The sequence below is a fragment of the Mus caroli genome, unplaced genomic scaffold, assembly GCF_978045245.1.
Source record: "Mus caroli unplaced genomic scaffold, Mus_caroli_1 scaffold_4, whole genome shotgun sequence".
In the NCBI taxonomy this organism is placed as follows: Eukaryota; Metazoa; Chordata; class Mammalia; order Rodentia; family Muridae; genus Mus; species Mus caroli.
Window position 1 is genome coordinate 36309042 of NW_028227259.1, and position 27972 is coordinate 36337013.

General features: G+C 40.2%; 1 protein-coding gene across 7 annotated transcripts in view; it reads left to right on the plus strand.

Moving 5' to 3' along the window:
• The window catches only part of Nsd2 (nuclear receptor binding SET domain protein 2), a 75557-nt gene that overhangs the window by 6401 nt on the left and 41184 nt on the right, over nucleotides 1–27972 (plus strand). For 6 of the 7 annotated variants that reach the window (XM_021163010.2, XM_021163008.3, XM_021163007.3 and 3 more), the window contains 4 exons: nucleotides 15578–16203; nucleotides 18543–18705; nucleotides 26522–26688; nucleotides 27159–27644. In XM_021163010.2, coding sequence (XP_021018669.1) covers nucleotides 15607–16203; nucleotides 18543–18705; nucleotides 26522–26688; nucleotides 27159–27644 — 1413 coding nt within the window. In that variant the 5' untranslated portion in view covers nucleotides 15578–15606. Of the gene's footprint in view, nucleotides 1–15577; nucleotides 16204–18542; nucleotides 18706–24086; nucleotides 24239–26521; nucleotides 26689–27158; nucleotides 27645–27972 lie in introns of those variants that run through there. The other variant, XM_085836615.1, reaches the window with a different exon arrangement.

A 27972-nucleotide genomic window follows, 5' to 3' on the forward strand; every position in this document is an offset into this window, starting at 1 on the left:
CCTGGCTGTCCTGGAGCTTTTGTCTGTAGGCCCAGCTGACCTGGAACTCAGGGATCCGCCTGTTCCTGTCTCCGTGCTGTACTCCCACCTCCATGCTTTTTATTTATTTTTTTATTTTTTGGATTTACTTTAGTATTTTATGTTTGTGAGTGTATTGGTTGCATGTATATAGATACATCAGGGGAGTGACTGGTGCCAAGGATGTCAGAAGAGGACACTGGATAGATAGATACCCTGGGATGGAGTTTAACATAGGTGTGAACTACCATTTGGATTCTGGAATAGAATCCAAGTCCTTTGCAAGACCTCTTGACCACTGAGCCCCTCCCTCTCCAGCCCCTGTAAGTCTTCTTTATTTCATCTTAATATCACAGCAGGAAATTTCAAAGATATTAGTTAAGTAACTTGCCCGAAGTCACTATGCTTTAGGTGAAAATGATTGGGCTTTTGAAGGGCCTGGGAAATTATTGTTCTGCTGCTCAGGAAAAAATTTTAGCCTATCTGTAAGTGGGTAGAAGGGGCAAAGGCTATTACAGTTTTGTACTTATGACTCTCATTTCCTATTTATTTATTTATTTATTTATTTATTTATTTATAGTTTTGAGACAGTCTTGCTGTATAACCCTGGGTTGTTTGGAACTTGGTGTGTTATGACAGACTGACTTTCAAATTGTGATTGACTGATCTAGCTCAGGTTCCCAGGTTCTAGAATTATAGGCATGTACCACCATAGCCAATTCTACTGCCATTCATTTCTTATTTCTTCTTCTTCTTATTATTATTATATTTGTGTGTGTGTGCATATGAGAGCAAGTATTTTTTTTTTTTTCAGTTTTTTTCGAGACAGGGTTTCTCTGTATAGCCCTGGCTGTCCTGGAACTCACCTGGAGACCAGGCTGGCCTCGAACTCAGAAATTCGCCTGTCTCTGCCTCCCAAGTGCTGGGATTAAAGGCGTGCGCCACCATGCCTGGCAAGAGCAGGTATTCTTGTGTCACAGGGTACATTTAGAGATGAATTCTCTCCTATCTTGTTGAGGCAAGGTCTCCTTTACTGTTTTGTTTGTTCTGCATACATCAATCTAGTTGGCCCTGGAGCTTCCAGATGGTTGTCCTGTCTCTACCTCCTCTCCTGCCTGTAAGAGTGCTACGATTATAGACTTGAGACACTGTATCTAGCTTTAAAAAACAAAGCAGCATTTCACTGTATAACCCTTGCTGGTCTGGATCTCACCATGTAGACTAGCCTCAAACTCACATTTGCCTACGTGGGATTATAGGCACCACCACATCTGCTCCCCTGTATACAGCCCTTTTTTTTTTTTTTTTTTTTGCTTCCAAAGATGGAATACAGGCTGTTAGGTTTGCTTGGCATGTGCTTTTACTTACTGGACTATTTATTTCTCTACCTACCTACCTACCTGATTGACTCCATCCATCCATCCATCCTCCCTCCCTCCCCCCCTTCCTTCCTTCCTTGAGAGGGTCTTATGTAGTCAAGGCTGGTTTTGAACAAGCAGAGGATAACTTTGAGCTTCACATCCTTGGGCAGTGATTGGGTAAAAATACTTACTGCACAAGTATGATGACCTTAGTCAATCCTCTAATCTACAATGGAAAGAGTGGACTGACTCCAGAAAGTAATCCTGTGCTACTTTTTTTTTTTTTTTTTCTTTGAGACAGGGTTTCTCTGTATAGCCCTGGCTGTCCTGGCTCTCACTTTGTAGACCAGGCTGGCCTCGAACTCAGAAATCCACCTGCCTCTGCCTCTCATGCTGGGATAAAAGGCGTGTGCCACCACTGCCTGGCCCTGTGCCACTTTTTTGTTGTTTTGTTTTGTTTTTCCAGACAAGGCTTTTTTTTTTTTTTTAAGCCCTGCCTGTGCTTGCCTCTGTTTCCTGAGTTCTGTGATTAAAGGCAGCTGTGCCACTTATTAATGTTGTGCCAGGAAGTGTTCATGAACCACCAAGACCACCAAGGAGCCGTTTCTGATGTAATAACATTAGGGTCTCTTTATTTTATTGTAAGCTCAGGCTTGGGCTCTCCTCCAACCCAACCCTGATAAAGCAGGAGGCGAAGGGAAGGCAGATCAGCCTCGAACCTCAGCAGGACAAGTTTTTATAGGAAAATAAAAGCCAGGGAGAGGGTGTCCAGTCTGGCAAGCATCTAATAGAATGACTATAAGCCAGCAGGTAAGTGCTCTGAAGCAAGACTGTATACAATCACAAATGGTCTGAAAGTACATCTGAAACAATCAGACTAATCTTTGATTAACTGTTGTTAGGAAGTAGCTAGGCAGTAACTCTGGCCAAGGACAAGCTGTGGGGTACATGGTATATGGGTACATGGTATATGGGTACATGGTATATGGGTACATGGTATATGGGTACATGGTATATGGGTACATGGTATATGGGTACATGGTATATGGGTACATGGTATATGGGTACATGGTATATGGGTACATGGTATATGGGTACATGGTTGCACCTTGGTTCTGCTGCAGGTCAGGTTTTCGGGCTTTTTTTCTTTAAGATGGAGGCCAGTTCCAAGATGGAGTAGGTTTGGCCTATAATTAACATATTATCTTACATAAAACAAACAATAATACTATTCATATTTATTATTATTATTAGACCTTCCAGTTCTCTTGCATTCATTTCTCAAGTGCTAGGATTAGAGGTATATACCACCATATCCAGTTTATGTGGACCTAGGGATTGAGCCCCAGGCTTCCTGTATGCCGTGTAAACACTCTACTACCAATTGGCGCTATCTCCCCAGCATTCTAATGCTTCTTTATGAAGAAATAACTGAGATTAGCCCTGTGACAGTAACAAGCTGGAATCCTATCCTTTATCCCATGAAGTTTAGGGACCTACCTGTGAGCAGGAGAAAAAAGGACAAAAGATTTTGTTTTTGAAAACCTGTGGCCAGGCGGTGGTGGTGCACGCCTTTAATCCCAGCACTTGGGAGACAAGAGGCAGGCGGATTTCTGAGTTCGAGGCCAGCCTGGTCTACAGAGTGAGTTCCAGGACAGCCAGGGCTACACAGAGAAACCCTGTCTCGAAAAACCAAAAAAAAGAAAACCTGTGGGATAATCTTGGAAGAAAAAAAAATCAGCCTCAAATTTGATGAAATATCCATGTTTAACAGCTGATAAAACTACTGAGGAGAGAGGAATGTCTTCAATTTTGTCACAGGACTGCCAGTGGCAGAAGTAAGGACAGAAACCTCAAGACTAACAACCTGTTTTCTTCTTCTCTAGGGAAAGACAGGAGAGGACTGTAGATGACAAGAGGCTGAAATCACACTAACAGTGTGTAGGGTTTATTTGCATCTGTGTCTGGTTAACAGAAGACATGACTAATACCAGACATTAGGGTACTGAGTGCTAAGGATGTAGCTCAGTAATAGAGCTTTAGAGCCCCTGGGTTCAGACTCTAGCCTATCATTCCACATAAAAAGAACTTGGAATAATGTCTATATTTGTTAGAAGCGACACAAGAATTTTTATTTTTTTATTTTTTTTTAAAGATTTATTTATTTATTATATGTAAGTACACTGTAGCTGTCTTCAGACATTCCAGAAGAGGACATCAGATCTCATTATAGGTGGTTGTGAGCCACCATGTGGTTGCTGGAATTTGAATTCAGGACTGCTACCTTCGGAAGAGCAGTCGGTGCTCTTAACCGCTGAACCATCTCTCCAGCCCAGAATTTTTATTTTTTTAAACATTTATACAAACATTTACTAACAATGATTTGTGGTTTGGGATTTATTTCACACTCTTGACAGGAGAGAGGATGAGTGTGTGGTTAGATAAGAACTGGCTTAGTGGATGATAGTGTGAGTATGTGGTTCTGCCCGAGCTATTTTATGTGTTTTCAGAATTCTCAGAACAAAAACCGTAACACTTGAAGGAAAGATCTAGGTATATTATAGGGATGGCATCAGGAAAAATTTCCTTATGGATTGATTTGGAGCAGAAATAGAGGGGTTTTGGGTGTCAGCTCAATACAGGATAAGGATACATATTCTGGAGGTCATATCATAGGAGCAGAAAAGTCTAGTATAATTAGAATAGAAAATGAGACTGGGCAGATGTATGGGATGTTGGAGAGGGTTTTCATCCGGAGGCAATGAAAGGTTAGGTTCTAGAAATGTCTTAAGGGAATTAGGTGATATGTGTATCACACATGTGTGTGCTTTGGAAAGCCTATTCTTTTTTTTTTTTTTTTTTGGTTTTTTGAGACAGGGTTTCTCTGTGTAGCCCTGGCTGTCCTGGCACTCACTTTGTAGACCAGGCTGGCCTCGAACTCAGAAATCCGCCTGCCTCTGCCTCCTGAGTGCTGGGACTAAAGGCGTGCGCCACCACGCCCGGCTGGAAAGCCTATTCTTTAGAGGGTTATGGATGGAGGTGATGGGATGAATGTTTTGTTTTTTGGTTGTTTGAGACAGGATCTTGGTATGTAACCCTGGCTATTCCGGAACTTGATATCTAGACCAGGCTGGCCTTGAACTCAAACAGATATCTTCCTGTTTCTTTCTTTCTTTAAGGCAGTGTTTTTCTGTGTAGCCCTGGCTGCCTTGAAAAATCTCTGCAGACTTGGCCTTGAACTCACAGAGATCTGCCTGCCTCCTAAGTGCTGATGCTAAGAGTAAAGACATGCACCATCACTGCCTGACTAAAATCTCTTTTTAACATTTCATTCATTCATTCATTCACTCACTCATTATTTTTATATGTATGCGTTTATGTGCACCACATGTATGCAATGCACAGCAGAGGCCAGGAGTGGGCATTGGATTCCCCTGGGACTAGAGATAGGGGTAATTGTGAGCTGCCGTGTGGGTGCTGTGAATGGAATCCCAGTTCTCTGGAAGAGCAGCCAGGTGCTCTTAACTGCTGAGGCTCCTACCCACCCCCATTTTCCTGTTTTTCTAATCAGGATAAAAATGAGTGTGGACTGCCGGGCGGTGGTGGCGCACGCCTTTAATCCCAGCACTTGGGAGGCAGAGGCAGGTGGATTTCTGGGTTCGAGGCCAGCCTGGTCTCCAGAGTGAGTTCCAGGATAGCCAGGGCTATACAGAGAAACCCTGTCTCGAAAAAACAAAACAAAACAAACAAAACAAAACAAAAAAATGAGTGTGGACTACGAACAAGAAAGAAGTCCTTCATTGAGAGCCATGTAACAAATGTTTGGGTCTGCTGTTGTACCATAATCTGAACTTGTGGTTCTCAAAAAGTATCAATCTACTCAAGAACTGGTTAGAAATGCAGACTCCTCAGTTTCATCCTAAGTTGTCACTGAGACATGAACTCTGGAGCGTGGTCCAGCCTCTGTGGTCTTGCAAGCTATAGTTCTGATATCTAGGAGTTTTTGATAAGCTTGGTAGGAGATTGCAATGTTAGACCTGGTAAAAGATACTGATAATGATTAGCTGGCGTTGTGACTGTAATATGGAGAAATGAGGTTTAAGTAGGAAAGTAATTTTATTTTATTTTTTGTTTTCTTGAGACTGGGTGTTGGTATATAGCTGTCCTGGAATTCATTCTGTAGATCAGGCTGGCCTCAAACTCAGAGATCCACTTGCTTTCCAAAATGTTAGGATTAAAGGCATGCACCACGATGCCCAGTTCATGTTTTTGTTTTTAAATATGTGTATGAATGTTTTTGTCTGCATATATGTCTGTGTATTATATTCATTCCTGATGCCCATGGAGGTAGTGAGCCTTCATGTGGGTGCTTGGAATTGAACCTGGGTCCTTTTCAAGAACAAGTGCTTTTAACCATGGAACCAACTTTCTAGCCCTTAAGTATGAAACATTTTAGAGTAAAACTGTTAAGGTATGTTTTTTGGGTTAATGAAATAAGGAAGCAATCTCAGTGGTGACTCTGAAGTTTTTTTTCTGTCTTTTTCTTGAGTGACTCTGAAGTTTTTTTCTGTCTTTTTCTTGAGTGACTCTGAAGTTTTTTTCTGTCTTTTTCTTAATAGAGTCAAATGGATGGAGGTATCTTTCACTATCTAGGCTAAAGTATTATGCTATTAAACATTTACATTGACTAGTTTAGAGCTTGTGAAACCAACTGAGAAATAACAATTTGTTGGATTCTTTTGCTTAAATACCATTTTCTTAAGCTCAAATTGAGACCTTCATTTAAACTTATACTTGTGGGGGTTAGAGTGATAACTCAGTGATTAAGAATGTTTTCTCCACAATCTTGAGGACTGGAGTTTGGATCCTAACATCTACATGAGCATTTCCTGCAAATGCCTGCACCTCTTTTGCTGAGGTGGGTAGAGATAGGAGAATTGCTGGAGCTTGTTGGCTTCTAGCTTAGTTTAGTCATGAGCCTAGGGTTTGAGAAGAGTCTCTACCTCAGAACAGACAGAGAGTTATGAGAGAATATTGAAGTCCTCTTTTGGTCTCTATAAGTATGCATAGGTGTGTGTGTGTATCAGCACATGAAAGTGACCATACATTCCAATACATATATGTGTACTCAGTACACACATATTAATAAAAGTAAATCTTAAAAAAATAAAATTGTGGGGCTTGAGAGGTGGCAAGTACTTATGCCCTTGGTAAGGCCCTGGTTTTGGTTTCTAGCACACATACAGTAGCTCACAGCTGTCTGTAACTAGATCTGGGGGGGGGGTCTGCTTGCATCAGGAATATATGTGTTTTATGCACATATAGGAGGCAAACACTCAAATTTTTAAAAAATTATATGGTTAAGACAGGTGGTGGTGGCACATGCCTTTAATCCTAGTACTCTGGAGGCAGAGGCTGTTGGATCTCTGAGTTTGAGGCCAGCATGGTCTATAGAGTGAGTTCTAGGACAGCCAGGGCTACACAGAGAAACCTTGTCTCAAAACCCAAACTAAACCAAACCAAAAAAATTATGTGGCTGAAGAGATGGCTTAGTGCTTAAGAGCATTGGCTTCTCTTTTAGAGAATTGTGACATGACCTCACAATTGTCTGTGACTAGTTCCAGGGGATCTGATACTCTTTTTGGCCTCTGTGAGCATCAGGCCTTCAGGTGGTGCACAGATACTCATGCAGGCAAAACACCCATACACATAAAAATAAATCAAATTGTATTCTTTTGCTCTCTTTTAAGCTCTCCCCTCCCCCCCCCACTATTGCAGTAATGACTTCATTTGTTTTTTTTTCTTGCCTTTTCAGCTGTGAGGTAGGACACTTGCCTTGTGTTCATACTTGTATCCCTAGAATTGAATTATATGTAGAGGTATGCAGTACATGTGGGCTCAAGGAAAAAGTGACACAGCCTCCACCTAGATCACAAAAGAAACTTGCCTGGTGGCAAAGAGGAATATGGCCAACTTAGAACCTTAGCGTTTTGTTTGAATATGACTTTGATACTGCTGAGTACTGTCTGGTGTCTGACCAGAGGGTCCTTGGGGGCATTCCTCCTCTGTCTGCTTCTTGTTGCTTATTTGTTCCTGTTCATTCACATAGCCTGAGATAAGTGTCAGCTGTCATGAGAGTGAGAAGCTTGTCTAATACCTGGCAGCTTACTGTAAAAATTGAAGAGAAATGTATTTCAGCAGAAGCAGGAGCACTACCAAAAGTAAGAGCTCATAGGACCAGTGAAGTGGAAGTTCCTGGACATGTCATGTGACGCAGACTCATGTGGTGTTTTGAGTACTCTTATTAAAAGTAGGTTTTGAAAAATCTAAGCCTACAAATGAGACTAAGAAAGGTGCATGTAGGGAAATTCCCTTCCCTTCCCTTCATTTTCTTCCTGTGGTTGTTTTGCTTTTTGTGAGACAGTCTCATGAACTCTGGTCTGCTGGCCTTGAATCTGGGATCCTTTTGTCTCTAACCTTGAAAGTTCTGAGATTGTATGATAACCACACTTGTTTTCCTTTTTTGAGTCAGGGTCTCAGTACATAGCCTTGGCTGTTCTATAATTCAATAAGTAGTCCAGGCTGGCCTCAAACTCACAGAGATCCCCTGCCTTTGTCTCCTAAGTGCTGGGATCATAGGAGTGAGCCACCATGCCCAACTTAAAATTCATTTGAAATAAATACTAGTGCTTTTTGTTTAGTATCTAGCTTTTGAGTCTAACCCCAAATCTGTTTCTCCATTACCATTGTGCTGTTGATGTCTCAGGGATCTCTATATGTTTTTTCAAGGATCTCTCTGAGTTAGTGGGCTAACTCATAGTGAAGAAGCAGAAGCAGGTGTCTACTGGAGATCAATCCAGGGCCCAGCTCTGGGCTTTTGGACCATTTTTATTGTTTGTGCAGGTAATGGAAGCTGGGCCTTATGCATGCTAGACAAGTTCTCTACCACCGAGCTATACCTCCCTGACCCATTACTATTTTTTTAAATAATTAAAAAAATTGAGATTATAATATAGTTACATCATTCCTCCTTTCCTCCCAACAAACCCCTTCCCTATATATATCCTTTTCATATTCATAGCCTCATTTTCTTTAATTGCTGTTATGGGTGTGTAAGGTGTGTATATGCCACAGCAAGCATATGGAAATCAGAGGACAGATCAGGCTTTGGTCCTCACCTTCTCCCTTATTTGAGACAGTCTCTTGTTTGCTGCTGTGTACAGCAGCAAGGTGGCTTACAAGCTTCTGGAGATCCTTTTATCTCTGCCTTCCCTCTCAGTGTAGGACTGCTTTGATTACAAATGTGTGCTATTGCATTTAGGTTTCCTTGAATTCTAGGAATCTGAACTCAGGTTCTTTTTCCCCTCCCTCCTTCTCTTCCTCTACCCTACCCGCCCCCCACCCCCCCAGACAGGGTTTCTCTGTATAGTCCTGGTTGTCCTGGAACTTGCTCTCAGGCTGGCCTCTAGATCCATCCATCTGCTTCTGGCTCCTGAGTGTGGGGAATTGAAGGTGTACACCACCACGGCGTGGTTGAACTTAGGTCCTTAGACCTGTACTGCAAGCACTTTTCTCACTTTACTCTCTGAGCTGTCACCTCAGGCAGCCACTGTCACCTCATGCTCAGCCAAAGGAGCCTCTGAGACTCATCTGGAGGTAGAAATGTAGAACCAGGGACAAGGTCCTACTCAAAAAACTTTTGTTTCTAATGAGCCTTCGAGACGCAGTCACAAGTTTCACAAGTTTATCAAGTTAGAATAATGACAGAGACCCTCTCTAAAATAGTAATTAATGATTGTAAGCATGAGTTTTCCCACCTGAACCCCAGTTCCAGAATCATATTTAGAAGCTTATTATTAATGAATTAATGCCTATGGCCTTTTGCTAGGCTTGCTCCCTGACTAGCTTGTAACTTATTTAACCTGTGTAAATGATTCTATGTCTGCCACATGGCTGGTTACCCCTCCTCAGTTTCATGCATCCATCTCAACAGAGTTCCCGTGGTGACTCTTCCTGAGCTTGACTGTTTCCTAGAGTTCTTATCTCTCTACTAGAACACTTGCCTTCTATTTCCTGCCTTTTGCTAACTTGCCATCAGCTTTTTATTGACATGTGATACTTGTACATAGTACACAAGAGTTTCTCTCTAAAAATGACTCAAAAATTTTCTCCTGTTCTTCAGCTAGGTAAGTGGTGGCACATGCCTGTAATCTCAACACTTGTGAGATGAAGATAGGATTAAAGAAAAATACAAAGTCCTTTTCCCTGCACTGGAGGTTTGGAGTGAGCTGCTGGCTTCTCCAGCCTGGTTCTGTGATGACTTTGTCTTCCATGAGTATTGCCTTGCTCTCATAGGATGCTTGCTGTTAAATTCTTGGTATTCAGTCTCAGCTTTTCTTCTCTGCAATCTTCAGTGATCCGGGGGCCAATTCCTCAGAGCTGCCCTAATCCTGGTACTCCTTTTGATTGTTAGTTCTTCAGCATAGTAATGATGAGCACAGGACAGAGCAAACTTGAATTGTGAAGAACTTTTTGAGTTCTTTTGATAATTTATTTTGGGTGTATGTGTGTATGACACACTCTCTGTATGTAACTGTGGGTACTAGCATTGACTTATCATTGAAGAAAATGATACACTACCTTCCCCAACAACCATTAACTTAGAGTAGTCCCTTAGGAGAGGGGGATCCTCATGAGCTTCTCCAACACCTATGATGGAATGTTGAAGGGCCCAGCCAGTCTTGTTTAGGCCTTGTTCAGGTAACCACAGCTGCTATGAGTTCATGAATGCTATGCACTCAGACAGTCAGTAGAGAGTCTTTTGTGGCCGGCCCTCTGTGCCCCCAAGGCTTATCCATGTACTTCAGTCCTTTTAAATTTTTATTTTTGTTATTTTAAATTATATGTATGTCTGTACCTGGAGATGTTAGGGTCTTTGGTAAGTGGTGAGCTGGCTGCTGTGGGTGCTGGCAACTGAACTCAGACCCTCTGCAAAAGTAGTATGTTTTCTTACTGAGCCAACTCCAGAGCTGCACCCCTCCCATTTTTGTTATTGTTCATTTGTTTTGTTTGTTTTGTTTTTTTCTGGTTTGGTTTTTCAAGACAGTCTCTGCTGTGTAGCTCTTGCTGTCCTGGAACTTGCTCTGTAAGACCAGACTGGCCTTGAACTCTGAGATCCGTCTGCTTCAGCCTCCCAAGTGCTGGGTCCCCTCTTCAGGTATGTAGAATTTCCTTTAACCCCTGCACTTGGCAGGAAGAGGCATAATTCCTGTGAGTTTGAGCCAGCCAGGTCTACATAATCAATTCTGAGACAATCAGGTACTACATAAGAGACATTTCCATAAAAGACAGTACATGCCCCACAAAGCCAAACACTGTCAGATTTCTGGGAACTGGAGTTAATGACAGTTTTGAATATCCATGTGGATCTTGGAAATTGAAACCTGGTCCTCTTTTGAAAGAGTAATAAGTAGCCTAACCCCACTGATCCATCTCCTTAGCTCCACATCTCATTTCTTAAAACCCTTTTTCAGTGTTTTTATTTAAGTGTATGAGTATTTTTCTGCATGCGTGCCTGGTGTCCACTGAGGCCAGAAGAGGCTGCTGGATCCCCTGGAACTGGAGTTCTAGGTGGTTGTGAGCCATCATATGGGTGCTTGGACTTGGACCCAGGTATAAGGTTGAAGGTCCTATTGGAGGATCAGAGACATGGCTCAACAGTTAGTAGAGGACGTGAGTTTGGTTTCTCACACCACCATTTGGGTCCCTATACACTCCTGTAATTAACTCAAGCTTCAGGGAATCCATTGCTCTTTTCTGGACTCTGCAGGCACCTGCATTCACATATGTACAGGCTCACCCCCACATGCATATGTAATTAGAAATAAAAGTAAATCTTAAAATATAAAAAGTGTTTTAGAATTACCAGCTTTCCTCACTTTTGCAGATTGATTTTTCCTTCTGGGTTTATAATCTTGTTAAAGTACCTTCTAGCATTTTGTGAAAGGGCTGTGTGTAAAGCTCCCTTCGGCTGCACATTTGGTATATTCCTTTCATCTTTCTTGGGCATAGTATTTTAGCTGGGCATAAAGTTCTAATAAAGAAGTCATTATTTTTTTCACATGTTAGTCAGAGGACAATTTTTGTGGATTCTTTCTTCCACCTCTATGTGGGTTCCAGGGATTGACTATAGGTAGGTAGGCCTGTTTTGTTGTTGATTGTTAATCACTTTTATCTGCAGAGTTTTACAGTCTCCAGCAATTAATTTTTCTCCTTTCAAAATTGGTCTTAGAGATTTGTGGAACTTAGGGTCTTGGACATGCTAGGTAAGAGTTCTCTCACTGAACCTTTAGTAATAATTTAGTAATTCCATCCTAACTTACTCTTTTGGGTTGCTAGTAATAAAGATTTCCTTATCTTTCATGCTCTGAAGTTTCAGTGTTGATCTGGAGTTCTGTTTAACTTTCTCTGAGCATAGGAAGTTCTTAACCTGAATGCCAACTTTCCTTTGTGGGCCATCCCTTTGAAAATTGCCTTTCTCCCATTCCTTCTTGGCTTCCTAACAAAAATTCTCGTTTAAGATTTAAGCTCCTTGAAAGCAGTCTTCCTTTGTTTACTTCCAATAGAGATGTATGTATAAAATTTGCCATTTTGACTATTTAATGTGTACATATCGGCCTGGGGGTGTAGCTCAGTGGTAGAGTATTATTTACCTAGTATGTATGAAGTCCTGATTTCAATTCCTGGCAGTGTAAAAAACCAAAACAACCAAATTTTTAAAAGCTAGGTGGGGTTTCTGTGACTTCAGAGTCAGCTTGGTCTACATAGTTAGTTAAAGGCCAGGGCTAAGGAAGAAGCTCCTGTTGGGGGTGGGGAGGGATTGTGGGAATAAGCATATTTATATTGTTGTACTTTTAATGGATTATTTCTGTCAGAATCTCATTGTGTAGACCAGGCTGACATTGAAGTTACATAAATCTGCCTGTTTCCTCCTCCTAAGTGCCAGGATCAGGATTAAAGGCCTGTATTATTATTACTACCCCTTGTTGTCAACTTGAACTTTAGAAAGAAAAAATATTGTCCCTGTTTCTGTATTTTTGATGTATCTATAGGTCTATGTCAAGTTGGTCAGACGACAAGTTGTAGAGTGCTATTACTGGCTGAGCTATTTCTCCAGCCTAACTGGCTCCCTTTAAAGCATTTCTTACATGTCTGCTGCTGGTAACAACTTTTAGTTTGTATTTCCCAATGTATTTGGCTGTTATTCTTGGAGGATATTTTTTTCTATATGAAAAGTTGACAGTTTGTTTTTCTTTCAATACACTGAATCTGATCTTTGTTTCTTTGCTTTTTCTTTTTTCTTTTTTTTTAATTAAAAAATAAAATTGCCAGGTGGTGCTGGTACATGCTTTTAATCCCAGCAGAGCCCTGCCGGGATTAATCAGGAGCAAGCAAGCCCTTTGAGTTTGAGTTCAACCTGGTCTACAGAGAGAGAATTTCAGGGTAGTCAGGGCTATACAGAGAAACCCTGTCTCAAACAAAACAAAACAAAACAAATAAAAATTATGTTTTGTTTGCATGTGCATGCCTGGTATCTAAGAAACTTAGTGCAGATGTTAGGTACTCTGGAACTGGAGTAACAAGATTGTGAGCCTCCATGTAGGTGCTGGCAATTGAACCCTGGGTCCTCTGGAAGAACAGTCAGTCGGTGCATTGCATTTAACCTCTGAACCATCTCTTCAGCTCCAGGCATTGGTTTCTGCTAAGTCACAATCTGTATTACTTTTCTGTATTTAAATGGATACTTTAAAGTTTTGTTGCTGTAGATTGAATCTAGAACCTTGTACATGTTAGACAAATACCCTACTAGTGACTATATCCTCCAACCTTTGATTTATCTATTTATTATTTTTTTAAAAGATATTTTACATTTACTATGTGTTTGGGTTGATGCATGTGAATGCAGGTTCCCCTGGAGGCTAGAGATATCATATCTTCCCAAATCAGATCTTTCTGGAGCTGTAACTATAAATTGTGAACTGCCCAGTGTGTGTGTTAGGAACTGAGTTTTGGGTCCTCTGGAAGAACAGCACATACTTTTTTTTTTCTTTTTTTAAATTTGTTCTACTTTCTGTGTATGTGTGTTTTGCCTCCGTGTATGTTTTGTACCACATGTGTACCTGTTTTAACAGAGGTTAGAAGAGAGTGTGTAGGATCCCCAGGAACTGGATTTCCAGGTGGTTGTGAACCAGTGTGTGGGTGCTGGGAATTGAACCTGGGTCCTCTGGAAGAGTAGTTAGTGCTCTTAACAGCTGAGCTATCTCTGGCCCCCAGTAATATTCATGCCTACTGAGCCATCTCTCCAGCCTAAGCTCTTATTGTTTAAAAGGCACTCTCTGTGTAACTTAGGATGGCCTTGAACTTAATGTAGTCTAGACTTGAGTCTGATAAGTGACATTTATTTACTTATGTGTTTATTTTTAGATTTTTCTTTTTTCTTTTTTTTTTTTAGCAGTTTGAATTATGTGCTTTGGTATGAGTTCCTTGTATTTTTGTCATGCTTGGGATTTGCTAAACTGACTGTTAGTTTGTTTCACTAAATTGGGAAATTCCCCCCCCCCCCAAGTTTTTTTTTTTTTTTCTTTTTCATCCTCTCTTTACTTTCTGGGTGGGAATACAGACTTCATTTTGTTCCTCAGCATGGTGAAACTATATTCTCACTTCTAATTTCTCCCCTGTTTTTAAAGTTGGAATATTTTAAATCTAGTTTCAGTTTTTTTTGACTCTTCTTAAATATGCCTTAAATTTGTTTTTGAGAGAGGGTCTCTCTTTGTAGTTCAGACGGACCTTGAAACTCCATAGACTGGAGAGATTGCTCAGTGGTTCATGGTGAGCACTGTTTGTCTAGAGTTCCTGAGTTTGTTTGAGTTCCAGGGGATATGACACCTTCTGACCTCTGCAAATACACAATACACACACACAGATATATACATGAATAATATAATAAAATATTATAAAAAAATGAGAATATCTGTAGACCAGGCTGGCCTTAAACTCAGAGAGATCATCCTGCCTCTGACTCCTAAGTGTTGAGACTAAAGGCATGCACCACCACAGCAGCTTCTGGTGTGCCATTAAGACAGTCTCTTAAGGGGTTGGATAGATTGCTCAGTGGTTAAGAACACTTGCTCCTCTTGCAGAGGACCTTGGTTGCGATTTAGCATTCACAACAATCCTTAATTCCAATTCTGTGAGATCCAGTGCCCTTTTCTGATCTTCATGGGTGCTGGATACTCCTACATGCATGCATGCACGCACGCACGCGCACACATACACACAGGTGCACATAAATCATATATTTAAAAAAGACTACCCATTGACATTTTTACTTTTAGACAGTATTTCTTAGTTATAGATTTCCGCTCCCTTTCATTTCCCCTAATACTTGGGATGGAACCAGGGCTGGTGCATATATGCCATCACCCTACTACTGAACACATCCCTAACTCGCTGTACTGTTTTCTTTGAGTTAAACTGTCACTAAGTTAGCTGGGAGTGTTTTGAATTTACTCTGGCCCAGAAAGGCCCCAGACAGGTGACTTCCTACCTTATTTTGGTATGGCAACATATAGACTTTTTAATAATAACTTGCTTCTCTGTCATAATTTTTAATTATTTTAATTTTTAAAAATGTGTATGGGTATTTTGCCTGTGTATTTATACACCACAAGTGTGCCTATTGTCTGTGGAGGCCAGATAGGGGGAGTATTAGACTCTTACAACTTGAGTTGCAGGTGGTTGTGAGCCACCATTTAGTTGTAGGGAACTGAAACTGGATCCTCTGCAAAACACGGTAAGTGTTCTTAACACTGAGCCGCCACTTTAGCCCACAGGTTAAACTCTTAAGTCAGGCATCCTGCTGTGTTGGTTGGTGGTATACCTGTCCTGACTACTTTCCCTTTTACAAATGATTCCTTGTCTTTTCAGCTGTATTATTTTGTGATATTACAATTACTTTGTACAGACTAAATTATTGTATAAAACATTGTAAATTGTCTCAAAAGACAACACTGAATAAAACTCAACATCTTCAGAACTAGAGATACTGACATACCTATACTAGGTATAAAATGTAATATGTTGCTTTTTTTCTTCCTTTCATTTATTTTTTTATTTTTATTTATTTTTTAATGCTATAGTGTTCTAAGAACCAAAGGATCTAGGCTGGATGGAATTTAGCATCAGAAAAAGTCCTCTTTCTGTTCAGAAAGTTGTAAAGTGCATGAAGATGAAGCAGACACCAGAAATCCTTGGCAGTGCAAATGGAAAGACTCAGAACTGTGAAGTGAATCATGAATGTTCTGTATTCCTCAGCAAAGCTCAACTTTCTAACAGCCTACAGGAGGGGGTCATGCAGAAATTTAATGGCCATGATGCGCTCCCCTTTCTTCCAGCAGAGAAGTTGAAAGATCTTACTTCTTGTGTTTTTAATGGAGAACCTGGTGCTCATGATACTAAATTGTGTTTTGAGGCCCAGGAAGTAAAAGGAATTGGGACACCACCCAATACTACACCTATCAAAAATGGCTCTCCAGAAATTAAACTGAAAATCACCAAAACATACATGAATGGGAAACCTCTCTTTGAATCTTCAATTTGTGGTGACGGTGCTGCTGATGTGTCTCAGTCAGAAGAAAATGAACAAAAATCTGATAATAAGACTAGGAGGAACAGGAAGAGGAGCATAAAATATGACTCTTTACTGGAGCAGGGCCTTGTGGAAGCAGCTTTAGTGTCCAAGATCTCAAGTCCTGCAGATAAGAAGGTATTTGTGAAGGATTCTGTTGGATTATATGACAATTAATGGTGTGCATGAGACCTATGTAGAATACATAACAGTAGGTGGAAGGGATGGGAAACAACCCTGATGGTGGCAGTTGCCGTCTTGCCTTGGTCCTGTGCAGGTGATACTGATTGAGGCTTGGCTCCTGGTTGGTTGTTGGGCTTCCAAATATCTGGACATTAGGTACCACAGCCACAAGTTGTGCCACTTGAGAAGTCTAGTGAGGTTAACCATTCAGGATTAAAGTGGCTAAGAAGGCTAGGTATGGTGGTTCACACCTTTGATCCCAGCACTCAAGAGACAGAGGTAGGCAGACCTCTGAGTACAAAGCCAGTCAGGGTTGCCAATAAGACTGTCTAAAAAAAACCAAGAACAATAATTTCTGAATGTAGGTCTGTCAGTTTCATGACCTTATTAGCTCTACTGTTTTTATGGGTTCCATCAGGTATTTTTAGGCTAACTGCTCAGTGGAGATATATTAATTTCACAACTACAATATTAAAGTAAACTAATATTACTAAGTCTGTGCTATCTAGTGAATAATGGAGCAGAGCTATGCTATGGAGAAGTACTGCTGTCATGCTCTACTCAGTGGTCTTTTTAGCCTCCTGGACAGTCAGATTATGTCACACACCTTCCTGTTTTGGGGTTTTAATGTAAGCCTAGCGCTTTGTATACAAGCAGTCATGTGCTGATTCATTCATCAAAGGCTGAGAAGGAAAAGCCCTCACTTTAGGTTATCATTCTGTTAGATAGTTTATGTCATCAGTGTCATAAAAGTGACATGCAAGAATGATCCTTACATTTTAGTGAGTATAGATGATGTAAAACAGCTAAGTGACCTTGCTCTTGCTGGAAAGAAATAGGGCGCCTGCTGGTTCAGTCTGAGTACTAGGTGTTGTGACCTTTAGCTTCAGCCGGAGGTTTACTGAGAAAACTCAAGACAGGGAAGTTGAAATTCAAAGGATTGTTGGCATTGTGAAAGTTGGAGTATTTGGTTTAATATTGTAGTTGTGAAATTTTGTTTAGAATTACCACAAAGAACAGTTGGAATTTCCTTGAAATCCTTAAAACCATGAAGTAATTTTAGGGTTCAGAAGTAGTGGTTTTGAGGAGCTGTTTCATTCTTGCTAATGGAATTCCAAAGGTAAATCTTTGTCTTTCCTCTTTGATGGGGAGTGGGGTCTGGTTTCACTATGTGGCCTGACTTGGAGCTCATAGATATCTGCCTGGCTCTGCTTCATAAATGCTAGGATTTGGGATTAAAAGTTTGCACCACCATTGCTGCCCAAAGGTGAATATTTTAAAAGACCAGTATAATAACCTGGGCTGGTTTAGAGGTTTGTGGGCATGTCTGTAGATGTAGTGAACCTTAATGCTTTCATAGTTTTTTTAGAAGCCTGATCATGATTATCACAGACTGGACTTCTTCCTCGTTAGTGTAACGGTAGATATGCCCAATCTAGTGGTAGTGCAGCTGTAAATCTGTTCACTCTAGGAGCACAGTATGTATGTATTTGGTAGTGTAGAGGCAGATCCACCGCTACAATACCATGTGCCACTTGATTTGATTAAAATTGCTCTCTACTTAACACAATGAAGTAATACTGAAGTGCTGTGCAGCCATTTGAGCTAACATCTCTTGAAAGTATAATATGAATCTCGAGTAGTCTACACTGCTGTGCTTACAAATCTGTAGCAGCCAGTGAGATCTGTGGGTAATTATGCAACAAGAGGAGGAATTGCCCTAAGAGAGGATGTTGAGTTTGCCCATGTTTCAGAGATGGAGAAACCGAGCGTAAGAGGCCGTGAGCACTTACAGCTCATGCTCACACATAGGTGCAAACACTCGTGTCTACACTAATGGTGGGCTAGGGCCCCGGCTTATGCATAGGAGGCCAATATGTTGACTGAGGTGTACGTTCTCAAAGACTATCAGATAATGTATGTGGCCAGGGGAGGGGACAAAATGTTTTGAGGGTTCTGTGAATAAAGCACCAACTTAGTAATGTTGAGAACTTGTTATTTGTCAGGACTTATGATAATGCTTTAGGTGAGAATGAGAGAAGCAATTGTGAGAAGCGATTGATATTGAAGGTGAAATCTAAAATACGTAAGGGAAACATTCTCTGAAGATCAGGCCCTTAAACATGAAGTCAAGTGCTCTTCCAGTGAATTATACCCCAGTCCTTTCATACGTTTTGAACCCTTAGACTTTTTATTTTAAATATCTGATTAATACTTGTTCTTTTATAGATAGAAGATTGAATTTAAGGGTAATTACTGAATGTTAATATTTATCTTTTGTTGTTCACTTATAGATTCCAGTTAAGAAGGAGTCCTGCCCAAATACTGGCAGAGACAGAGACCTCTTGTTAAAATACAACGTTGGTGATTTGGTGTGGTCCAAAGTGTCAGGTTACCCTTGGTGGCCTTGCATGGTTTCTGCTGACCCACTCCTTCACAATCATACCAAACTTAAAGGTACTAAATTTGGACTCTTTTTTTCAATCTTTCTCTTCTGCACCAAACCTTTCTAATTTGTTTGTTTCTTTCCCATGCTTTGCTAAGTGGTCTTACTAGCTACTTTTACAGCTTTGCTTAAGGTGTGTGATTGGTTCAGATATGACATATCCATTTCCGAAATAGAGGGTTTATCTTATTGGGTTGGTACTAACAGGTGAATAACTTTTAAGAATAGTTTTTTAGATTTATTTATGTTTTATGTGTGTTTTTCCTGCATGCATGTACATCAACCACATGCATACCTAGTGCCTGTGGAGGTCAGAAGAGGCGGAATTGTATCCTTTTAAACTGGAATTATATATGGTTGTAAGCTACCATGTGGGTGCTAAGAACTGAACCTGGGTCCTCTGCAAGAACAAGTGCTCTAAACCACTGAGCCATCTCTCTAGCTGGGGAAACACTCTTTACCTTGTATTTGCCTCAAGTTTTATGACAAAAATTATTACTTAAATATTAACTTTGAATTATAAAAAAAATCTCCATTTATTTCATTAGGCTTGGGAAGCAGGGAGAAAACTAGAAAATGATAACCTGATTTAGAAAACTTGAATAAATTGGCTCATGAAACAGCTAAAGAACATTTAAAATGTATTATTGATACAAAGCAAATAGTTAAAAATAAGAGAGAATTTAATAAGTATGTAAATTATATAAGAACAACCTACAGAAAGTGATTTGGGAGGAAAAGTAACAAAGGATCATGTGTGTGTAAGTATGAGTGTGTGTGTGTGTGTGTGTATGTATTATTGAGACTTGTAGTTCAGGTTGTCCTTATAAAACTCATGATCCTTCTGCTTCAGCCCCTAGTGCTGGGATATATGCTACTATGCTTGGCTTTGTAAAGTTATTTTAGAGTAAAGTTTGAATTTGATTTGAAGAAGGTAAGGTGTGTTACATAGAGTTAGGCTGGACAAGTTTATGCTCTTGACATGTGTACCCCTCAGAAATGTGGACAATCACGGCTATGATGGTCCAGGGTTGGTATTCTGGCCCAGAACTGCTGCTGACCACTCAGTCTTGTATGGTCCTTTGTTCTGTACTGAAGCATGTGACTCCTGGTCTTTGGCCATAGTTTTGAAGTCTGACAGGAGTGGTGCCTGCTCCCATTTGGTTCTGGGTCATTTTATTGCCACCTACATGCCACCCATAGGTTTGTTGGCTGGCTGTGTGCAGGTAGTTGGAGGGATTGACAGGGCCCTATGTGGTAGCAAGTTTGGACTGGAAGGGATGTGGATAAGGAGAACCTGAGTGCCATGCCTGTCTTGCCTTGGCGTCTGTCCTAAGGGTGTAGTGTTTTGCTGTGTAATGAGATATACTTAATAATCTATGGGGCTGGTAGTTGGAGAGGAACCTGTGGTTTGGTTTTGTCTTTGACTCCTTGTAGGACTTTTGATATTCTAATTTTTCCGCAATGAGGGGAGTCCTTTCCAAGGGACGCTGGGAACCCTGGGATGTACTTGAAGGTTTCAGATCAGAAATGTATATTCTTTTGAGGGAGAATGAACATCATAAAGCCTTGGAGCAGCCATGTGTGGGCTTGTTTTGAGCTGACACTTCTTTTTCAAAATAGTGACTCTTCTGACAGTATAGTATCTGGGATCTCTAGTCTGTTTATATACAATTGTGTTAAAATTTCTTACCATGGGATGGCAATATGGTTCAGTGGGTAAAAAGGTACTTGCTATCAATCCTGATGACCTGAGTTTGATGTTTGGTTCTTAAATGGTGGCTGGAAAAAACTGTACAGTGTGAAGCGCACATGCATGCACATAAGCATACACACACAGAATAAATAAACAAATAAATAAATGTAAAAATTTTATGTATTTTTCTCTACTGAAATAGTGTATCTGCCATCTTTTACTTGTATTTTTTGCCAGCTGCCACTTTACCTAGTTTGGGGCTTTGATGTCCTTAAGCATGCTGATGCCTATCCTTTGTCTCTGGAGCTCTGTGTCTTTTGTCCATGTGACTTCCTCTGTGCCTTATCTTGTTTCTATACATAACTGGCATTGCTTGCATTTAATGTTTTTCTTCTTTCCCAGACTTAGCTCTGAGGTAGTCTTGTGAGATCTCAACTCTGTATGTAAATGGCTACTGTAAACTCAGTAGGCTCCACAGAATCTAGAGCAAACCTGGGCAAACCTCTCTCTAGCTCAAAGGGCCAGGAGAATCTCAAACTCAATAGATCCTCCTGCTTCTGCCTTCCAAGTACATAGACTACCACCACCCAGCTACTTTGATTATCTTTAATATATGTGTATGCTTCTGTGTGTGTGTGTGTGTATGCGCGCGCGCACTTGTCTGTCTGTCTGTCTGTCTATGTGCACATAAGTGTAATATCCTAGGAGGCCAGAGGCTTGAGATCCTCTTATGGGTAATTGTAAGCCACCATGTGGGTCCTGGGAATTGAATTCATGTTCCCTGGAAGAACAGCAAGCACTCTTAACTGCTGAGTGATCTTGTCACTTTCCAAATAAAATTCTTATAGGTTAAATATCCTCATAAAAGAGAAAAGAAACCTGGGCATGTGGTGGTGCCTCCAGCAGAGGCAGGCAGATCTCTGTGAGTTTGAGGCCAGCCTGGTCTTGGTTTACATTAGGGAGTTCTAGGACAGCCAGGGCTATATAGAGACTATCTCAAGAAGAAAAGAAAAGAAAGGAGAAGAAAGAAAGAAAATTATTATGTTGGCAATTTAAAAAGATTTACTCATGAATTTTATGTATGAGTGCTCTGTCTTCATGCATATCAGAAGAGGGATTCAGATCCCATTATAGATTCTTGTGAGCTACTGTATAGTTGCTGGGAAAGAGCACTCAGGTGTTCTTAAATGTTGAGCTTTTTCTCTAGACTTCTGCTGACAAATTTTTAAGTAGGAAAGAACTTCAGAAATATTATATTCAAGCCAAGTGTGGTGGTTTATGCCTGTAATCCTAGTACTGAGGAGGTGTTATATAAAAACGGATTGCAAGTTGAGTTCAGCCTAAGCTACATAGTAAGCTCCTGTCTAAAAGAAAGAGTACTTGGGCAGGGTAACACACACCTTTAGTCACAGCATCAAAGAGGCAGGGACAGATCTCTGTGAGTTGAGACCAGCCTGGTCTGCATAGCAAGTTTCAGGCTGGCTGAGACTACATAGTGAGACCTTGTCTCAAGAAAAATAGGAACTCAAGAGATAGCTCAACAGTTAAGAGCACTTGTTCTTCCAGAGGTCCTCAGTTCAGTTCCTGGCATCTACATGGCTAACTATATATAACTGTATATAACTATAAGGTCTTTTTTTTTTTTTTTAAACTATAAGGTCTTAACTGTAGTTTCTAGGGATCTGATGCCTTCTGGTGTGTATATATGTAGACAAAGCACCCAAACACATAAAATTCATAAATAAATCTTAAAAAAGAAACATTATTTTATAAACTTTGGGCCAAGCTATAGTAATCTGTTTTGTCAACAGATATATCGGGATTATCTTTTCTGTCATTAACTTTTTATTTTTTGAGACAAGGTTTCACTATAGCCCTGACTGGTCTGGATCTCTCCTGGTCTGGATTTCTCCCTGTTGACCAGACTGACCTCAGACTTGCAGAGGTCCACCTGAATTTGCCTCCTGAATACTGAGATTAAAGTTGTTTATCACACTTGATAGGCATTAAGTTTTTTCTTCCTTTAAACAAAAACCAAAACACAAACTTTTATGTGTATGTATATGCATGTGAGTGTAGTGTCCCATGGAAATCAGGTCCCCCTGAGTTAGAGTTACAGGGGGTTGTAAGTCACAGTATATAAGTGCTGGGGATAGAACTTGGGCCCTCTGGAAGAACAGCAAGTGCTCTTAGCTGTTGAGCCATCTCTCCACCCTGACAGTAACTATTTTAAAACATTTAAATCAATATTAATTCAGATATTTTAATTTTAGCCCTTGGAAGACAGAGATAGGCAGATCTCTTGGTTTGAGGCCAGTTTAGTCTACAGAGTTACAAGGCAGCTAAGGCTACATAAAGAAACCCTGTCTTGAAAAAACAAACAACAAAAAATATTAATTTTATATACTATAAAAAATTTTTGGGACTGAGGAGATGGCACTCTCCAGCAATTAAAGGCACTGACTGTTCTTTCAGAGGTCCTGAGTTCATTTCTCACAAACCACATGGTGGCTCACAACCATCTGTAATGAGATATGATGCCCTCTTCTGGTGTGTCTGAAGAGAGTGACTGTACTCATATATACAAAATAGACAAATAAATCTTAAAAAAAATAGTTTTCTTCATTATGATACATATCTATGCTAATTTTCATTACTAAATTAAAGTGTTGGCAAACCCAAACTACCTGATAATCCTTTTGTTCTTTTAAAAAGTTTATTAGCTTAAAAGTAACTATTATACACAATGGGCTTCATTATGACATTTTTATACATAAGTATATATTTTGATGATATTCACTCCCCATTACTCTATTTTGTCTCCATCTTACCCCTTCTTCCCATCTGGTCCTCCTGATTTAATGTCTTTTGTTTTTTGAGGAAAGCAAGACCAATTAATTAAATTAGCATTGCTTATAAGAACAGACACAGATGATCTCTGAGTTCATAAAGGGTTATTTATAGGAGCATAGATTTTTTTTGGTAAGATTTATTTTGTCTTTATTTTATGTGTTTGAGTGTTTGTTTTATCTTCATGTCTATATATGTATACATGCCTGGTGCCTGCAGAGGCCAGAAGAGAGCTTCAGATTCTCTGTAACTAGCGTTACAGGCAGTTGTGAGCCACCATGTGTGGGTGCTGGAAGCTAAACCCAGGTCCTCTGCAAGGGGGCCAGTGGTTTCAGCCATCTCCCTGGCCGCTCTGTTGCTCTCCTTTGTGGAGGATGTCAGTATTCTCTGCAGGTGGCCCATGTTGCTTCAAAGAATTGCTTCCTCTCTGTATAGACTTGAGGCTCTGAGCAACATCTCCACAGCAGGGGTTTGGATGAGGTGACAGTTGGGTGCAGCTGCCTCCCAACCCTGACATATCACACTCCCAGGAAGTAGTGTCAGAGCTCTGGGCTGTCTTAGAGAGTGGAGACATTTTAACAGTAGCTATATCACTGTTCTTGAATCTTGAGGTATTTTCAAGCTTTCATATTTCTAAACAAATTAAATTGTACTGAGTGATAAATATTTGCCTAATATGTTTAAGACTCTGGATTTGATCCCTAGAACCGTAAAACACACATGTGCATGTATGTATATGTGTATGTATATGTTTGTGTATATATGTATCAACAAAAAAACGAAAAGAATGTGATGGCATACTCCTTTAATTCCAGAACTGGGAGGCAGAGACAAATGAATCTCTATGAGTTCAAGGCCAGCCAGTTCTACATAGTTTGACCTTGTTTCAAAACAAAACATAACACCATCAACAAGAGATTAAAAAGTAGTCTTAAAAAATCTAATGAAAAATCGACAGTGAAAAGTTAATTCCTGCCTTCCCTCTCTCCAACTGAGAGGTAATTGCTTTTAAGTCTAAGTATTTTTGTCTAGTTTCATTTGCTGTTGTTTTACTTACTACTTAAGATATTTCCTGTAGACTTTGTGTATGTATATAGTAGATATATGTGCAGTAATAGGTATGTTTTGTGTCAATATCTGATTTATTAAGATACAGATTTCTGTTTGTTTTTGAGACAATGTGTCTCATGTAGCTCTGGCTGACAGAACTCGCTGTATAGACCAGATTTGGTATCAAACCAACAGAGAACAGCCTGTCTCTGCCTCCCTAAGAGCAGCACCAGGCTTGCCTGAGTAAATTCTTTTCTCTATTCGTCTCTGCAAAGTCTGTTGTCTGGGTATGGGACCTCTTAGAGTGATGCTGCAGGTTTCTACAGGAGTAAATACTGCTCATATTAATATTTTTTTCTAAATTTCTTATCTTAAACCTTTTTTTTAAAAGATTTATTTTTATTTATGTGTGTATGTCTGTACAAGTATGTGCTATGTGTGTGTGCTCTAAATTTCCAACTGGAGTTACAGGCACTGGTCAGTTACCAGATGAGGGTGCTGATAAGTGTACTTAGTCCTTTTTAAGAACAAGAAGTGCTCTCAACCACTGAGCCATTTCCTAGCCATTACTACACCTTTAGAAAAAGAATTATTGTTATTTTGTATGAGTGTTTGCCTGTGCATATGTATGTGCATTGTGTGTGTATTGTGTGTGTATCTAGTGATAAAGAAGGCCAAAAGAAGGTACTCTATCCCTTGAATCTAGAGTTACGGACAGTGTCAGTTACTATGTGGGTTCTGTGGACTGATCAGATGAGTCCTCTGCAAGAACAGCAAGCACCAAACCATCTCTCTGGCCTTACATATCATTCATTCATTCATTATATGTGTGTGTGCACGTACATTTATTTATTTATTTTGTATGTCTGAATGTCTGAATGTGTTCAGGTGCACTGTGTGTGCAATACCTGTGGAGGCCAGAAGAGGGCCTGAAACTGGAGTTACAGGTGGTTGTGAGCTGCCATGTGAGTGATGGGAACTGAATCCAGACATATGTACAGGCAAAATAATTATATACATTATATAATAAAAATAAAACTTAGCAGGGCATGGTGGCATACTCCTTTAATCCTAGTATTCTCAAAGCAAAGGTAGGTGGATCTCTGAGTTTAAGCTAGCCTGGTTTATAAAGCAGGTTCCGGAACAGCCAGGGCGACACACACAAACCCTGTCTCAAAATAAAATAAAAATATTAAAATAACTAAAAATAAGAAAAAATTAATACCTCTCTTTTCCTAGCAAACAGGATATTTCTCTGTTCAGTGTCTTTACTTTGCACTTTTAAGTTTATTATCCTGAGAGCCTGTCTAGAACACTATTTTTTGATTGATTTTTGTGGGAAGCTTCCTGGTCTTGGGTCCTGGGTCCTTGTGTTAGCTTTATATGTGAGCATAGTATTCAGAGCTACTATAGCCACAGACATAAAACTTTTGGTACCTGGATAGGACTCACCATCAGTCACTTTACTGGCGGCATCTTTAAAGAAGATGCATGAAAAGGTTTTTCTTTTTGGTGTTCTAGCTATCCAGGAAGTTTTATTTCCTTTAGGATAAAGGCTAAAGGTCTCTTTTCCTCTTGTTACTGAAATCTGACCTTTTGACTGGCTTACCTGTTTCCATCTCTGCTTCACTCTCAGCAAAATCTGAAGTGTTAGGGGTTAGTAGTCTCTTTGCTCATTCCTCTGGCTACATTGAGAGATGTTGCTTCTTCCTGCAGCCACGAGTGACAGTGAGGAATATCTGAGGGGTTTGTTGTGGTCTTAGGGACGCTTTGAGGTTGAATGCTCTTATTTAAGTACTGTGCCCATGGTAGCCAGAAGAGGGCATCAGATAGATCCCCTGGAAGTGGTTGGCCAAGTCAATAATGGGATGGGTTACTGAGTCCAGCCCAGTACTGCTCTTTCACTGATGCTCTGGGAATTGGTGGAAGTGCCCTTCTGCTGAAGGCTTGTCCTGTCTAAAATCTCTAAGAAGATACTGAAAGAGGGAAGAGGAAGTGGTTTTTATTTAGTGTCTTTATACCCCAATCTCCTTTTGTACCTTCTCTGTATCTCTGATTAGTGGATTTTCTTCTTGTGCATGGAGTGTATTGAGGATAAAAAGGTAGAACTCATGTTGAGATTAATAAGCACAAACAACACCAAGTGAAATAATTTCAAATCAGTAGTAGATTTGCCCAGTTTCATCCCAAGTTGTAATTCTAATGTTCATGTTTTTTATTTTCAAAATTAGGTCAGAAAAAAAGTGCACGCCAATATCATGTACAATTCTTTGGTGATGCCCCAGAAAGAGCTTGGATATTTGAGAAGAGCCTTGTTGCTTTTGAAGGAGAAGAACAATTTGAAAAATTATGCCAAGAAAGTGCCAAGCAGGCACCCACGAAAGCTGAGAAAATCAAGGTGATAGATGCTCCTTTAGTGTGACCTTATACTTGCTTTAAGTGATTTCTTATGTTGGTCATTTGCCTTTTTTTTTTTTTTTTTTTTGAGATAGAGTCTTATGTAGCCCTGGCTGGCCTTGAATGCATTGAGATCCACCTGCCTCTGCCTCTCTAGCCCTGGAATTAAAAATGTGAGCCAACATGCCAGCCTACATTTGTCATTTATTTTCTCAAGTATGTGATTTTCCTTTTACTCATTTGATGACTCACAGGAATAATTTATTTTCTGATTTTATTTCCTTTTAGACATAGAAACTATTAGTTAAAGCTATTAGAGTTGATTGCTAGTTTAAAGAAACAATAGTTGTCAGCTGAGTTATATCTAAATTTTAATTGGGTTTTTATAGACTTTCCTTATAATGTGAAAGTATTTCTAATTGAGTCATCTTTTTATTATGCAATAAAATTTATAATTTATTTTTTTTCCAGTTGTTGAAACCTATTTCGGGGAGATTGAGAGCCCAGTGGGAAATGGGCATTGTCCAAGCTGAGGAAGCTGCCAGCATGTCAATAGAGGAGCGGAAAGCCAAATTTACCTTCCTTTATGTGGGGGACCAATTGCACCTCAACCCTCAAGTAGCTAAGGAGGCTGGCATTGTTACAGAACCTTTTGGAGAAATGGTGGACTCTTCAGGGGCCAGTGAAGAGGCTGCTGTAGACCCTGGGTCTGTGAGAGAAGAGGATATTCCCATGAAGAGAAGGCGAAGAACCAAAAGGTCTAGTTCTGCTGAGAACCAAGAAGGTGACCCTGGCACAGAAAAGAGTACACCTCCAAAGATGGCAGAGGCTGAACCTAAGCGAGGAGTAGGCTCTCCTGCCGCCGGGAGGAAAAAGTCCACAGGCTCTGCTCCTCGGAGCAGGAAGGGAGACTCAGCAGCCCAGTTTTTAGTCTTTTGTCAAAAACACAGAGATGAGGTAAGTATTGTGATGGGTTCTGAGTCGTTTGTCATGTCACAGGATTTTCAAATTTGATGAACGCCCCTCTGCAGAATCCTGTTTCTTAGTATACTAGTTGAACACAGTCTAGTTTTTAGATGTAACAGTTACTGTTGGAACACAGCCATTTGCAGCTTGGTTGCCACCATGTTCCTTCAAAGTGGATAAAAAGTTGCAACTGCGGGAAGTGGGAACTGAGTTTCACTGGGCCTCCCTTTGCTGGAAGCTGGGCCTAGTCCTTGTATTCAGCTCTTGGTGAGCATTTTCTCTTAACAAACTGTTTTGAAGTGTTGACATGGCTCACTTA